The sequence below is a fragment of the Tyto alba genome, unplaced genomic scaffold (assembly GCF_018691265.1).
Source record: "Tyto alba isolate M040663 unplaced genomic scaffold, T.alba_DEE_v4.0 Super-Scaffold_9, whole genome shotgun sequence".
Lineage (NCBI taxonomy): Eukaryota > Metazoa > Chordata > Aves > Strigiformes > Tytonidae > Tyto > Tyto alba.
The window spans coordinates 2,904,381-2,918,830 of record NW_024881330.1 but is presented as its reverse complement, the minus strand read 5'-3'; the positions used below and the strand labels follow the sequence as shown (position 1 = coordinate 2,918,830).

At 42.9% G+C, this 14,450-nt stretch overlaps 1 protein-coding gene across 9 annotated transcripts in view; it reads left to right on the top strand.

The window, feature by feature from the left end:
- ADGRB1 (adhesion G protein-coupled receptor B1) overlaps positions 1-14,450 on the top strand; it is a 280,012-nt gene that overhangs the window by 256,458 nt on the left and 9,104 nt on the right. For 6 of the 9 annotated variants that reach the window (XM_042785910.1, XM_042785909.1, XM_042785904.1 and 3 more), the window contains 4 exons: positions 2,140-2,194; positions 5,986-6,665; positions 7,657-7,692; positions 8,490-8,594. In XM_042785910.1, coding sequence (XP_042641844.1) covers positions 2,140-2,194; positions 5,986-6,665; positions 7,657-7,692; positions 8,490-8,594 — 876 coding nt within the window. The remainder of the gene's footprint in view (positions 1-2,139; positions 2,195-5,985; positions 6,666-7,656; positions 7,693-8,489; positions 8,595-14,450) is intronic. The other 3 variants (XM_042785908.1, XM_042785907.1, XM_042785905.1) reach the window with 1 other exon arrangement.

Sequence of the window (14,450 nt, the reverse complement as noted above, 5' to 3'; positions counted from 1 at the left end):
TCTGAGGTTGGGGTAAGGACATCAGGACAATCACAATATTTGAACAAGTTCCAAAAATGTTTGGTTAATATTAGACCTGTATCATAACCCAGTGGTGTTTTTTTTTTTTTTCCCAGTCACTCCTGTGCTATGTTAAGTAGCTTGTGCTTGGGTACAAAGTCCCATTTCAAACAGCACAATCTTTAAGTCAAGACATCAAGAGATATATAATTCTACCACACCTCGTAGGTGTTTGCTAAAAGCAGGTGCCTCATTTAGAATTTAAATACATAGTTGACTCATTTTCAGACAGGTTCTTGCTATGCCTATTAATCTGTAATTAGAAAGCCCCTTGCATGCCTAGTACTTTTGCTCCTTCAATAGCAGACACCATAATCATATCCAGCCTCAGTCTTCCTTTCAGTAAGTTAACACACTGAACTTTTCTATTCTCCCTGTGTAAGACATTTGCCTTCAAATTATTTTTATAACCCTTTTCCACATGCCCTTCAGACTCTTACTATCCTTTAAAAATGAGTATGCTATATTTGTTACTCCATTGTCACCACACCAAGCACTATATTCTCAAGTTTCAGATTTTTGTCTCTGTATAACTACCTGTTTTCATTCATTACCAACAACCTTGCAAAATTCTGTGTCAGCTACAAGCTTTTTAGCAATGAGATTACATTTACTTCTGCACTGTTGATGGATGTGTTGAGAAGTAGAGAGTTTACAATCAGTTTCTTCACATTCAGGCACAAAAAGCTCCGGAATCTAGACGTGAATGATGATTCCTCACTGATATTTTTAGAGAGATACAATGTTATTTTATAGTGACTGAGTTGTAAAATAACCAAAGAAATCAAAAGCTTTGCAGGATGGCATTTTTGCCGCTACCTTTTTCAGTAATCTTCAAATCTGCCCAGCAAGTGAAAAGAAGCTTAGCTGAGTAGAACTGTTTTCCACAAAATCTTGTTGACTGGTATTAAATATGAACTTATCTTTTATTTATTTATCAGTAGAACTAGTACAGGCTGTTCAGTTACATTTTTCTGGAACTCCTATCAAGAAAATGAGATTATATTTTTCTGTGCCATCCCACTTGCTCATTTAAACATCAGTTCAGTCTTATTTCTCTTCTATTCTTTTCAAAATTATTTTATATTTAAATAATTTACCAAGAAATTTGCATCAAGAAGGTTGAAATAATTCTTCAACCAGCTCTTCAAAAACTCTTGGATCTCAACCTGCTAATATTAAAGTGTTTATCCCAGGGGGATGGGGATATTTTTTTCACACTCTTCTTAATATTAAACTGGAATGCATTTAATCACAGTAATCCAATTATTAATGATTGTATAATATAAACATACAGTATTACGTGTCTCCTGAAATGATACCAGAAATAATCAGTGAACTCTTCTACCTTTTGCTGTGTGGTTTTGCCTTTTTGTGTGGCCTTACCATTACTCCATGAAAACTCATGGACCACTGTGACTCAGTGTATCCAGTTCTTTGAAATGTTACCTGCTGAAAGCTTTAGGAAAGCGATTAATTTATACTGGGAGAAGAAAGGAGTTTCATCTGGCTGTACAGACCGCTTGAAAAAGCTACTCAGCCTTTGTGCCTGCAGGGACCATTGATTTTATACACTAAGTGTTTCAGAGGCAGAGACTTGTTTCCACTTCATGTGACTTGGTGAAAGATCACAAGAAAGCCCAGTGGGTGTGGAACATCCTCAGCAGCATCCCCAGATCTTAATGAGTGGAGGGGAATCCACTTATACTAAGTGTGGAGTGATATATCCGAGGCAGATCAGACCAGGAACCTGTCCCGTTTTTTAGGCCTGTGCATAAACATGTTCCAGGAAGATATTTTAATTTGGCAGCCCAGGAATTAGTATATGGATGAGCAGATGAATCCAGCTGAAAACCAATATTACAGGTTTACCACCACCTGAGGTTCAAAAGCCACAGGTGGAAAAATGTGGCCTGTTTGCCATGTTTCAAAACCCAAGCAAAACATCTCTCTCCTCCACTCTTCTGGCAATGGTTGTGTTCGCCTTACTAATTAAAGTGGGTTCTTGCATTTTCCACATGGCTTGCTTTTCCCCACCACCTCCTTTTGACCACGTCCTCTGTGTTCTCTGTCTTTCAGACCGATTTTGAGAAGGACGTGGATATGGCTTGTAGATCAGGTGAGCACATCACAGGTGAGAATCAACAAGTGACCTGGTTTGGGGATTGAACTAGGCCATTTTTTTTTTACTTTCTGTTTTATTTGTGTGTGTCTTAGTGGCTTGCATGTACTATCGTGGGCTGTCCTTACTCTCAACCCTGACCAAAAGAAAGCAACACCCCTATTTCTCCCTTATTCTTCGCTTATCTTATTTCCCTATAGCTCTCTTAACATTTTAACTAAGATTAAGCCTTGCCTCCAAGCTATTATTTCTCACCCATGCAACATGGTGGCAGAGAAGAGTATCAAGGAAAAAGAGATTGGATCCATCTCTTCCTACTGTGATCCTTCTTTGCTTTAGCAACCCCTGACCAAGGGGGTCACATGAACCTCAGACAGCTCTGTGCTCAGGAGAGGTGTCTTTGAGAAGGTCTGGAATCTGGAGAGCCTTCCCACCACTTCACCTGGCTCCATGCACACTTTCAGTGCAATTTTAAGCTGCCTGTGCTTATGGAGATGGGTCAGGTCTCTCCTTTGCCTGCACGTTTCTGCTGTGTGTTCAATCACACACATTCTTTTGATCCTGAAGATCTGCATGAGTCAACAGTCCCTTTCTACAATAACTCCCTTTTCTCTTATTACCCTGGGGGAGTCTGTGCTGTCTAGATTCTCCTTTGCTACCTGTTGGTCTCTGCAGGTTTCATCCCCTCCTGGTCCTGGCATGCCTGACCATTTGGCTGGTTTTGGTTTCTTTTCAACCCTTTGTAGATATTTAAGCTTTTGTTTACCCTCCCAGACTTCTTCCCTCTCCCAAGCAAGAAAAATACTAGCTTGCTTGGCATTTGCATATAATTCATATCTTCCAAACCAGGATCTTCCCTAGCCAAGGACAGTACATACTGTGTGTTCAGTTGCCGTCATGGGAAACCTTCCCTCCTTCCCTCCTTCCCTCCCTCCCTCCCTCCCTCCCTCCCTCCCTCCCTCCCTCCCTCCCTCCCTCCCTCCCTCCCTCCCTCCCTCCCTCCCTCCCTCCCTCCCTCTATTTCTCTCCTTCTCTCTCTCTTTCTATACGCATCTACTTGTCCCTTTCATTTATCTTTTTATTTATCTAATCCAGCATTTATTTATCTGCTTCTAATGTGTTTATCTATAATTCATCTCTTCCTCTCTATCTTGCAATCACTTATTTATCTCTGTCTTCAGCTGTCTGTCTTGCCATACCTGTTATTTATGCATTTCTATCTCTGTCAACATTTATCTCTGTCACCATGTTTCTGTGTATTGTCTATCACTGTCACTATCATTTATCTATCTAATATCTATCTATATCTTATTTATCTTTTCCTGTCCTTCTCTCTGCCTCACTCCCTCTCCCTATGCTTATCACAGTCACAGTATATTTATCTCAGTTATCCCTGTGATATCTTATTTCATGGTTTCTTTCTGTCCATTTATCTCTTTTCAGAGTCTGTCTTTTTTTTTTTTTTTTTTTCTCTCCGTCTCACATCCTCTAATCTAATTTCTATCTGTCTCCCCTTTCTCATTTGTCTTCCTTCTTCCTTTTTGACACAAAAGATCTCAGTTCCAAAAAATCACGTGCAAAAAACGTGCGTGTGGGACCAGGCCTGAATTGAACGCATGCTCAACGAACATGCATCCAGGCTGGGTGTTGGCACACACAACCAGCTACACGGCCAGCAGCCCATCATGTGCTGGAAACCAAGGCAGACACTGGACTCCTGCAATAAAGGAGCCTTTCTGGACCAGCTACCGAGTTTCTTGTTCCCAAATCAAGCTTCCCAGAGGAAAGAAAGGAGTTGATTGGTTTCACATGACTTCAGGGCAGAAGACCCTGGATCAGCAGCTTGCTAACAGCCTAGGCTTCCCTTCCTTTGCCAGCATACAGCTATACGATTTGTTTGTTGATGTCTGCCTGAAGAGATATTCCTCCTCTGGTAAAGTGCTGTTAGTCTGTGCCAAGCTAAGTAGTTAATAATAGTCCTCATTTCAGAGACAATTCTGTATGGTGCATCATCCTATACATTCTGTTTATTGAATAATGAAAAATAGAAATCTGTCCATTGCTTTCTGGCCATCGTTCCTCCTGGAGGCAGCAGCTCTTGTGTTATGACAGAATGGAGATATGCCTGATACTGCTCATAACCTCCTCACTTGGATTCTCTGGTAGGATTGGGTCCATGGCTCAGTGTTGAAAGCTCATACCACTCCATGATTAGAGATTGCCAAGTGCAAACCTCTCCAAACCTATTTTCTGCAGCTGACATGATCATGGAGAAGGACCTGAATCAGTAAACCTTACTAACTCCCAAGTGAAGGCTTTGACTTCAGTAATGTCATCCTGCAGTGTATGCTATGAATGTGTTATAATACTCTGAATTATCCAAGCGTGTCCTCTAGCAGTGTCAAGATGACCACAGCTTCCGTAGTTACACTCATCGTGTCTAGGTTCAAAAACTTTTTTAAAGTTATTCTATTCTACTTGGTATCCTTGTCATCCTGCCTTGCCTGTTCTGTAGTCCTTGAGGTGAGCTTTGCTCGTCCAGCACCCATCACTCCCATTATGAGTAGGTAGAAAAATTATTGTGTCCTCAGTCCCATGGGATGCCTTTTGTCATGCCCTGCCTCTGTCCCAGGTGGAGCAGCTGAATAGTATCAGGTTACCCCAAAGATCATTGTCTCCGATCCAATAAGGAAAAAAATAGTTAAAAGAATTTATTTTTTTTTTTTCCTCTTCTGAGATGGGTGAAAGGAGAATACGCATTTATTTCTCCTTTCCTGTGCAGAAATACTGGGTAAGTAGCCTTCAGTCCCACACCACTTTGCCCCTGCCCCACAGTCTGTGATTTCCATCCTCTAGAGACATCAAGGCTGACATCTTTATCTTTCTAAGATCTTTGTTGCAGCCTGAAATCAACCGAGCAATAGGTTCTTACGCCTAGAAGAGGAACAGATGTTCTGTTGTGGACAGTGTTGTGTGGGAATGAGTGTCTGTGTGTCCTTTATATGCCTCCTAATTGGCATGTTCACCTTGTCCTCAGTTTAAGGTTTTCCTCTCCTAATAAGGAATATTCATGGCACTCCTTTCTTTCCTCGAGGAAAATTGAAAAACTCTAAGTAATTAGCTCTCACAAAGGCTTGCTGTGATTACTAGAATGTAAGCTTTTTGGAGAGCAGCTAGAAATTTATAAAAAAATGTGTATTTTAAAATGCAAAATTATTGACGCTGAAACTGTTCAAGGGAAAAGAGCAACCTGAAGGAGTTCAGTGAGGTTAAAAAAAAAATTAAAAATTTACATTTTAAATCAGTGATAATGCTGCATTTCAGCTATTTTCAGATATCAAATTATTTTTTTACATGAAAGCAACCTTTTTTTTTAAAGAATTCTACTCCTCCATAGGTTAGTAATATATATATATTTCATATATATATACATGTAATACATATACTAAATATATATACATGTATCTGCTTTTCAATATATTGTTATCAATATGACAATATGTGTTGGCCAAACAAGGCGTTTTGGTCATGACTGTGTTGGAAAATTCGCATCACAGGGAACTCTCTCCAAATGAGAAAGTTTTTTTCCTCCATAGCTTTAGCTTTGCCTTCAGCATATTGGATTAAAAAAAAAAAAAAAAAAAAAAAAAAAAAGCAAAGAAAACAGTATAAAACACTGTTCTGCCATCATAGCCTCTTTCTGAGAGGTCCAAGGGAACATGCTGGCATTGTGTGACTGTGGTAGGGGTATTGTGTTAAAAAAAAACAGGTGAGGTGCTAAGGATACTTATCTATCTCCCTAGTGCTGAATAAAGACATCACTGCCTGCAGGACCTCTACCATCACAGGAACACTGAAGCGTCCATCACTGCCAGATGAAGAGAAATTGAAACTCAATCACCAGAAGGGGTCATCAAACTTTAACAGTCTTCCAGCCAATGTCTCCAAGATGCATCTTCAGGGCTCACCACACTACCTGGGGGCCATCAACCTGAATGAGTTCAGCAATCACACACTCACGCTGAAGAAGGACAAGAACCAGCCACCGAAGTCCATCTACATCTGTGATGGGGACATCTTCAAGAAGTTGGACTCAGAGCTCTCCCGGGCGCAAGAGCAAACGCTGGACACCAGCTACGTCATTCTGCCTACCAACACATCTACCTTACGGGCCAAACCGCCCAAAGACGAGAGCAAATACAGTATCAACATTGACCAGATGCCTCAGACCCGGCTCATCCACCTCAGTATGGCTACTGACCCAGGATTTGTTGTCAAGAGTCCTCCACGGGAGCCTGTAACCGTGACATGCAGTGAGGTTCAAGGTTCCCCCATGGTACAACAGCAGCAGCAGCTGGCTCCACAAAATATCTCCAATGAGGCACAGATTCCCAACAGCCTGTGTGACACAGGTGACTCAGGGAACTCAGGTGTGGTGTCCAAGAGTGAGACCGTCTCCACCCTCTCCATGAGCTCCTTGGAGGTGAGCATGTGTATTACTGTATTGTTCTCAGCCCAGAATAATGCCCTGTCCTCAAGCCTGGCCATGCCACGTGTTTCAAGAGAAGCACTTTAGGCTAAATTCAGCCCACCATACAATGCCAGGGTTATATTATCATGAAGGGTCACTGGCATGTGATACCATTTTTTAATGTAACAATTAAAATCTCCCACGACTTCCGCAGACATATTCCGTTGCTGAATGAGCTGTCTTTATCCCTACAGGCAATGTGTAGTCCAATAAAAATGTTGATTTGTCAAAGACTGTTCATTTTAATGCAAGGCACATGGCTTGCATTACCTTTTGTCCTTCTATCCTCTGTCTCTGTTTCTCATTTTGATTACTTCAGTCATGATACAGATGAGAAAAACCTAGTGATCACAGCTGTAAAATGTCCCTAAGGCATGCCCCACAATGCTCTGAGCATCAGAGGAATATCAGAGGTTGCATAAGTGCAGCCCTCTTCTTCTGAGTAGGGATGACTTGATACATATATTAGCAGTTCTCCCTAGACCTTAGGTCTTATGCTGAGGTCTGTCCTAGGGCATCTGGCCCTTTTCTTGCCTATTGTCAGGAAGCAAGTCTTGGCCATTGCTGTCCAGACTTCAGTCTAGGCTGGCTGTGCTCAAAAGCTCCAGTAGATCATCAGTTGTCTGGTCTACTGCTCCCGCTCTCCACTTCCCATTCTGTGAATGACTCACAAGTTCATATTAGGAAAAGAGCTTGAACTGTCCAAATTCCCATGCTCAGCCCATACTCAGCCCTCCTCAGGGCTCAGTGGGTTTTGGTAGAGATCCCTCTAAATGGATGGCGCTTCCCATCATGAAGAGCCAGAGAAACACATTAAAGGTGTAAGAAGAAGGAAAAGAAGGACTGTCCCTATTTTATTTACCGTGTGGTTAAGTTTGTGCCCACTCAACAGCATCAACCCCTTACTAACCTTCACCCATCTCTTTTTCTTTTGAATATCCAGAGGCGGAAATCCCGGTACGCAGAGCTAGATTTTGAGGTGAGTACATCCCTTTCTGAATGTGCTTTTCTAGGGAGAGGATAAGAAAAAGAAATGCTGCTTTCTTTTCTTTCTGACGCATTTGCAGAAGTGCTGCCTTTGCCAAAGAGCTTCTTCAAGGGTTTGAAAACACTGGGTTGAAAGTCGATACATCTAAGCTGATACTTCAAGTTGGTCCCAAACTATTTGAGCCACCTTCTCCAATTATATAGCACTTGTCAGAGCATGAGAAAGCCATATTCAACATGGTCTTACATGCAAAGGGAAGTCCTGATAGAAATTGGTCCTTTCTCTCCTTCTGGGCAGTAAAAGGTAGAAGTGAAATGTCGAAGGGCCAAAATACAAAAGGAAATTGTGGAACAGTTTCTGATGGAACTTCTTGTACCCAAATTCTACATGTTTGGATAAGCTCATTTGCTAAGGAGACACACTGAGAACAGGGTGGGTGTGGGGTCAGGTATCAGTTAAATAAGGTCAGCAAAGCTCACTAGGTCTAGCTAGTAGAACGTTGCCAGTCAGGCACAAATTCTGCAGCATGAACAGTTGGTAGTTGCAGATTTAGGGTAACCATAAGGTCAAAAATTAGTCTTTTCCACTTTCTCCCACCATCTCATCCTGAAAATAAAAGCAGTGCTACACTGGGTCCTCTGTGAACTTTGAAGTTTAGGCACTCCAGATTGCACCTGCAGGGAGACAGACCTATGTTTTAATAATGTATATAACTTTGGGGGAAGACATGTTGTTTCTGTACAGCTGAATAAGGGTTTGCTGACCTGCGGCCTTTGTGTTTGCTTCAGAAAATCATGCACACAAGAAAACGTCACCAAGACATGTTCCAAGACCTGAACAGAAAACTCCAGCACGCAGAGAAGGAGAAGGAGTCTCCAACAACGGACAGCAAGGTTAGTCAGACACTTCCAGAAGCATCATCTCCTAGAGCCCTCTAGTGACAACAGGAGCATGAAAAGAAACAGGAAATTTTAGGAGCTCCCACTGAATACTTTACCTTGATTTTCTGTCCATGCATGTTGCAACAAACACACGTGCACCACAAAGGACACGGAGAGTCACAGAGGTACCACTAGCTTACCTGCCGAGTGGTCAGCAGCCCAGAAGGAGAATGTCTGTCCTCATGTCTGTTCATGGTGAATAGTCTGTGTTGTCTTCTTTGTGTTTGCTCCCCGTGTCTGTGTCTGTTCTTTGCATTCCCTTTCAGGTCATCCCTGAATGCCCCATACATCCACTTATATCCAGGAACTGGAACCTAGAACAGCCTTGAGGATATCTAGGTGGAAAGGGGAGAGGACAGAAAGTGGAGACAGCATCTACCCCACCTTCAGGGGCTGAGTTGGTGGCCGAGGTGGCAGTGATGGGCATAGCTATTTAGGAAATCCAGAGCAAAGGGAATTAAGCTATGATGGTGGCAGCACCTCTTGGGGGCTGCATGCTAATCAAATGTAGCATAAGGATATTTATGGCAGCTGATCACCATATACATGGCTTTCCTCAACAGCAGCAAAATTCCAGGGCAAGAAGAGACTTTGAGGGGGACAGGCTAAGGGAAGGACCCTGCAGCCTCTCAGAGGGGCAGAGATTTGGTACTAGAAACAGATACCAGGAACCTGTGTGATAAGTGCTGTGGATAACACAAATAAGGAAGGGCAGGCTGATGGCACCTCCCCTATGTCTCAACCCATTAGGCCTGCTGGGCAAGAGCCAAAAGGTTGCAAGGAAGTATATCTGCTCCAGCAGAAGAGGAAAACAAGTGGCAGAGCCAGATTGGCAGTAAGAAATGAAATTTGGGTTATGCCTGCACTCAGGAGAGGGGCAAGGTGAGCCACCTTATAACATTCTCAGTCATTTTCAAGCAAAGTCAGATCCAGGATGCAGAGTCACCTGCAGCATGGCCCAGGTGGCACTAGTGGGACTTATTTTTGATGGGACTGCCTTAGAGGCAAGACCAGAGCTCAGAAAGTGATTGAACCAGAGGTTTAGTTTGGTTCTTTGTGAAAGCAGAACACTACAGAGCCTTCGGTCTGCATTCAGATCTCACAAAATTGCTGTGCTGAGCTCCAGAGGTGTGGTCCCACTAAATCCTACTTTTATTGTGTGTGGCAAGGTGTCATTATGGGCTGTCCAGTGTTTCAGAATGAGAAGGATAGTGAATCTAGCAGGTGAGTTCAGATCAAAGAAGTCTGTGTTAGCCCAGAATCCCAATGCATTTCACTGAATGTCATCTCTCTACTTTTTTTCTGTTATTGAGATATGACACAGCTGTAAAATCAAAAATGCTTAAATACCATGTAAAAGCTAATCTGTGGTATGTTTGCAGGAGGGTTTTATAGATTGAGATGTTTTGAGCATTTCAGAGATGCATCTGTATAGAATTAAAGTTGTCAGTGTCAGCATCAAAGAGCTTTGAACTGCTAGAAAGAAGCTGTGAGGGTGGCCTTTGCATATTGACTGAGACTTTTTCAAGTTGTGATTTTCCCTTGGATGTGACCTGAGAGGAGGAGCTTGCAAAGATCAGTATTGGCAAGTCAGTAGTGGATATTGGTTTAAAAACATCCAAAGCAGTACAAAGAAAAATAAATAGCTTTCTTCTCCCCTTTTTTCTACCATTTGCTGCTGAGGACCCCACTGGAAATCATGGCCCATCTTCATCTTGCCCTGAGAAGGCAAGCTGCAGATAACAGGGATTAAAGTAACAACAAAAGAAATTTTTCTCTTTTATATATGTTTAGGTTTTAAAACGATGGAGTATTTCTTCTGGTGGAAGTGATAAATCTAACGTTAGCGTAAGTCTGGCTTTTGTTTTGCATTGAAGATCATTGCAGACCTGTCCCAAACCCTTCCATGACGTATGAATCCAAACACATTCCTTCACCAGTACGAATTTCCTTGCCCTGTGGGCATGAACAAGGTCAGAAGGATCCCAGAAGACCCTTGAAACCTTTCACAACTAGCATCATAGAGCAGAAGGGATGTTTACTGAGTCTAGTCCATCTGCCTGCATTGCTGTATCTTTGATTTCCATCTCAAATAAGCAACCACAGAGTCAAGCCACCAAGTCTCTCTCCAGCCCTGGCAGTTTCCCAGCCTCTCCTGGCAGCATGTCCCACCGTCCCTTAGTCTTTCCACATTAGGATGCTTTTCCTAATCTTCTTGCAGTCCCTCTCTTTTCCTTCAGAGGAGACTTGAACTAAATGTCTGCATAGGACAAACCTCCTTTGGGAATTCCTAGAAATGGTGCTGGTCCTTTTAGGGATTGGTTTGGGTTTTGATGTAAATGCTAGTCCACCCTGTACTTCAGTACACTGGCCAAAAATTATTATTCTCTCACACTAAATGTGTAGTTCCTCTCAGGTGAACTACTGCGTTGCCAGATTTGAAGGAAGCACCGACAGAAGAATGGGAGAAAGAAAGAGATCTTCTGTCTCTTTAGGAAGAGGAATTTAAAATTCAACCATCACATGCGTTTACTGTCGAGAATTTCTCAAGCTTCAGTGGTAAAACATGATTTTTAAGGGGTCTTCAACACAGACCTGAATGTTTGTACCAGCACATATATTCTCCACTCTAAATATCCTGACACATTTAAACTTTGGACAAGTATTACTGCAGTGTACACTTGAGAGATAAAGAAGACTGCCCTTTGCCCACTGTCCCGGAGCAGTTACTGGCTGAGCTGGGAACATAATCATGGACTCCTGCATGTTTGAGCTGTTCAACTTTCCTCCTTTACGAGATCCATTTCCGAAAGGCATTACTGATGTGAGAATGACCCAATCCCTATCAAAGGCAGCCTTGCCAAATGCCTCCAGGCTCATCTCTCATCCCATGGATGTGGAGACAGATTTGGGGATGAATTCTGCTTTTCCCTCACCCGTCAGCCACGGAGTCCTTCCCCGGGACCTCTCTTCTCCCTTGCACTGGAGGACATAGGGTGGAAGCATAGATGTGATGCCAGGCAGTGTGTGACACTGCTGCTAGCCATCACGCATCAATCTGCAAGTCAGAATGGCTATAGCAGAGACGTGTCCCCACTGCCATCAGCTGACCTATCATTAATTTACTAATGAGCAATGTTGCCAGGATAGTATGTCAGAGGTAGGCAATTAGGAGAAGCACAATAGTGCTTGGAATGCCAACCAAGTCTGAATTTGGCCATATTCAGTGCATTCCGAGGAACCACTGTGGCACTGGTATTTGCTTCAGTTATTTCGCTACAAACCAAAGCACGCTGCTAATGCTAAACTAACTTGAACCTCAGAGTACGATAATACAAAACTGTCCTTCCTTGGGCAACAAACCTGCAGTTTTCCATGTTTTTTTTTCAGTTTATTACATGAAATCTATTCCATGTGACACGGACTTTCTTATAGATGTACCTCAACAATAAAACACTCTCATTGGAAGCACACTCAGATATTCCTGATTAAAATCACACTGTCCAGAAAGATCTGTGTTCAAAACAAACAGGACTACACATCCACCTGCATTCAAGCCTAGGCTACCTCACTGCTGTGAGTAAAGACGTCTCACTCATTTGTGGCTTTATGAACTAATCAGGGATGTAGACAGTATTATCCAAAACTAAATTTTCAGTGCCAGGGAATGAAGATATTAGCAGGCTGACATACAGTAAGATCTGATAACTGCAAGTTGAAAGTAATTTTTCTAATGCACTGTCAGAACTCTGTATGACCTTGCCTTGGGCTATGGTCAATTTTCTCTCTTGCAGTTGAGATGAGGCAAGGAAGATGAAGGTGATTTTTGAAAAATCAGCCCTTACTCAAAAAGAAGGTACAGGGTTGTAGGCAAGACTCCTTTGCTCCTGTCATGCTGGAATTTGGGGCAGATTATGTCTCTCCACCTGAAAGGATTTTGAATCTAAAAAGAGTATCTCAGGAACAGCTGGGTTTACTTTGCTCATCTTCCTCCCAAATGACTTGCAGCCAGCCTGTGTGTGGAGGTTGCACGCTGTTGCCTTTCCATTTTATCCCAGACCAAACTGGAAGCTGAGGTAGACCCTGAGCAGAAAACTGAATGAGCTGTTTGTTTAATATTTATCCCCTAGACAGCTTATTTGCAGCCAGGAAGCATGAAAGGAACCAAAGGCTTGGACACAACCACAGCAGGATTTGCATCAACAAACCCAGCCATCCACACCATGCATCCTGAGTGATTAAAATTAAAAACTCTTAGTGTTTGGGATCCATCAAGCCTTCATTTTTCAGGTTACAATAAGTAGTGAGTGGCTTCCACCTGGGCTGTTAGATATCCCTTCACAGCAGCTTTAAGGCACATTTTGCTGCCCAAACAGAAAGGTATTGAAACGTGAGGTTGGTACTGACTCATCACTCCCATCACTTTGAGTTGTTCTTTACCTACCTGACTGCTAAAAAAAATATCCCAGCGTTGGCAACCTTGCAGCAAGTTTGTTTTTCCATCTAGAAGTCTGTCCTTTGCCTGGCAGACTGTAGGCTCCAACACGCAATTTTTTTCCCTGCTTCCTCCTAAACTCACACACTTCCCAAGGTCTAAATTCTTGCAGCTGGGAGGTCTTCACATTAAAGCAGGGTAGTGGCTGTTTTCAAGCTGCTTTGTACCACACTGGAAATATTTTTCTGCGCAGATCTGTATTGTTAGGGAAAAGCATCTCCAACACTGCTCCTCCCTGTGAGTTAATTGCTAAAGAAATTCCAGTGCTTGGGCTGGGCATCAGGAGGGGTTCACATGCTCTGCAATAGCGTGGTGCAAAAGCGGAGGCTCTGCAGGCTTTAAAGGAAAGGAAGGCTTTGTTTCTTCTACGCTTAGTGCCAGCTTTAAAAGCAATGGAGGTGACACTCCTGCCTTCCCCCTCGGCAGGAGCTCCTTTGATCCAGCTCCATTATAGAAGTTTGAATCACATACATATTCCTCTCTTTTTTGCCAGCATCTGGCTCTGCCTTCATTTTAAACAGCAGCTCTTTACTTGTGCCGAGGTCAGCAAAAGCCATGCTGAACAGAGCTCTGCAAATTTCTCCAATTTGCTCATTCTTGCTTATTAGCTACTTGCTACACTCAGCTCTCTGCAGCTCGAATGGCTTTTGCTTTGGCTGGACCCCTGTCCTGGAGCTCACATACAGGATCTGGACTCTGTAGCTCAGCTCTCAAATCCAGTCCAGTCTCTCTGTTGGTCCTGAAAAAGCACTTGCTCCAAAACCCAGTGGAAAATAATACAGAGGGTTTTTTCTGCCTTTCTATGACTTTTTTGTATTTCCTTGTAGGCAGTGTTTCTGTCTTGATTACTCACTTTCTTTTCTGAGTTTGAGATTTTTCTTCATTTTCCTCTTCAGACACCTAGAGGATATACCCATTCCACCAGCACTTGCTTTGGCATCTAACAGAGTAGTGACAAAATAGGAATATTAATCAATATTGTAGCTCATTCCTAGTCAGGGCTGTGTGCCTCCCTGGCATGCTCTACTGCATGACAGAATTAATTCCCTTGCTTGCTGACTACCTGTCCTTTCGCTAGCTGACTGGGGAGCCAGCAGCCCTGCTCCCAGGTGAAAAAATTTGGCTCCTGCCCATGGAAACCTCTTTGCATGGACCGAGGCTGGGGGTGGAGGAGCTCAGGTGGTGGTGGTGATGTCAAACTCGGGCTCATTCCTCACTGAGGAATTAGAAAATTGGGAGGCTGTGTTCCTCCTGCTGTTGGCTGTGTGTCCCTCTGCAAGGGAAGTTCCACTTACAGGTAGGGTGTCTCCTCT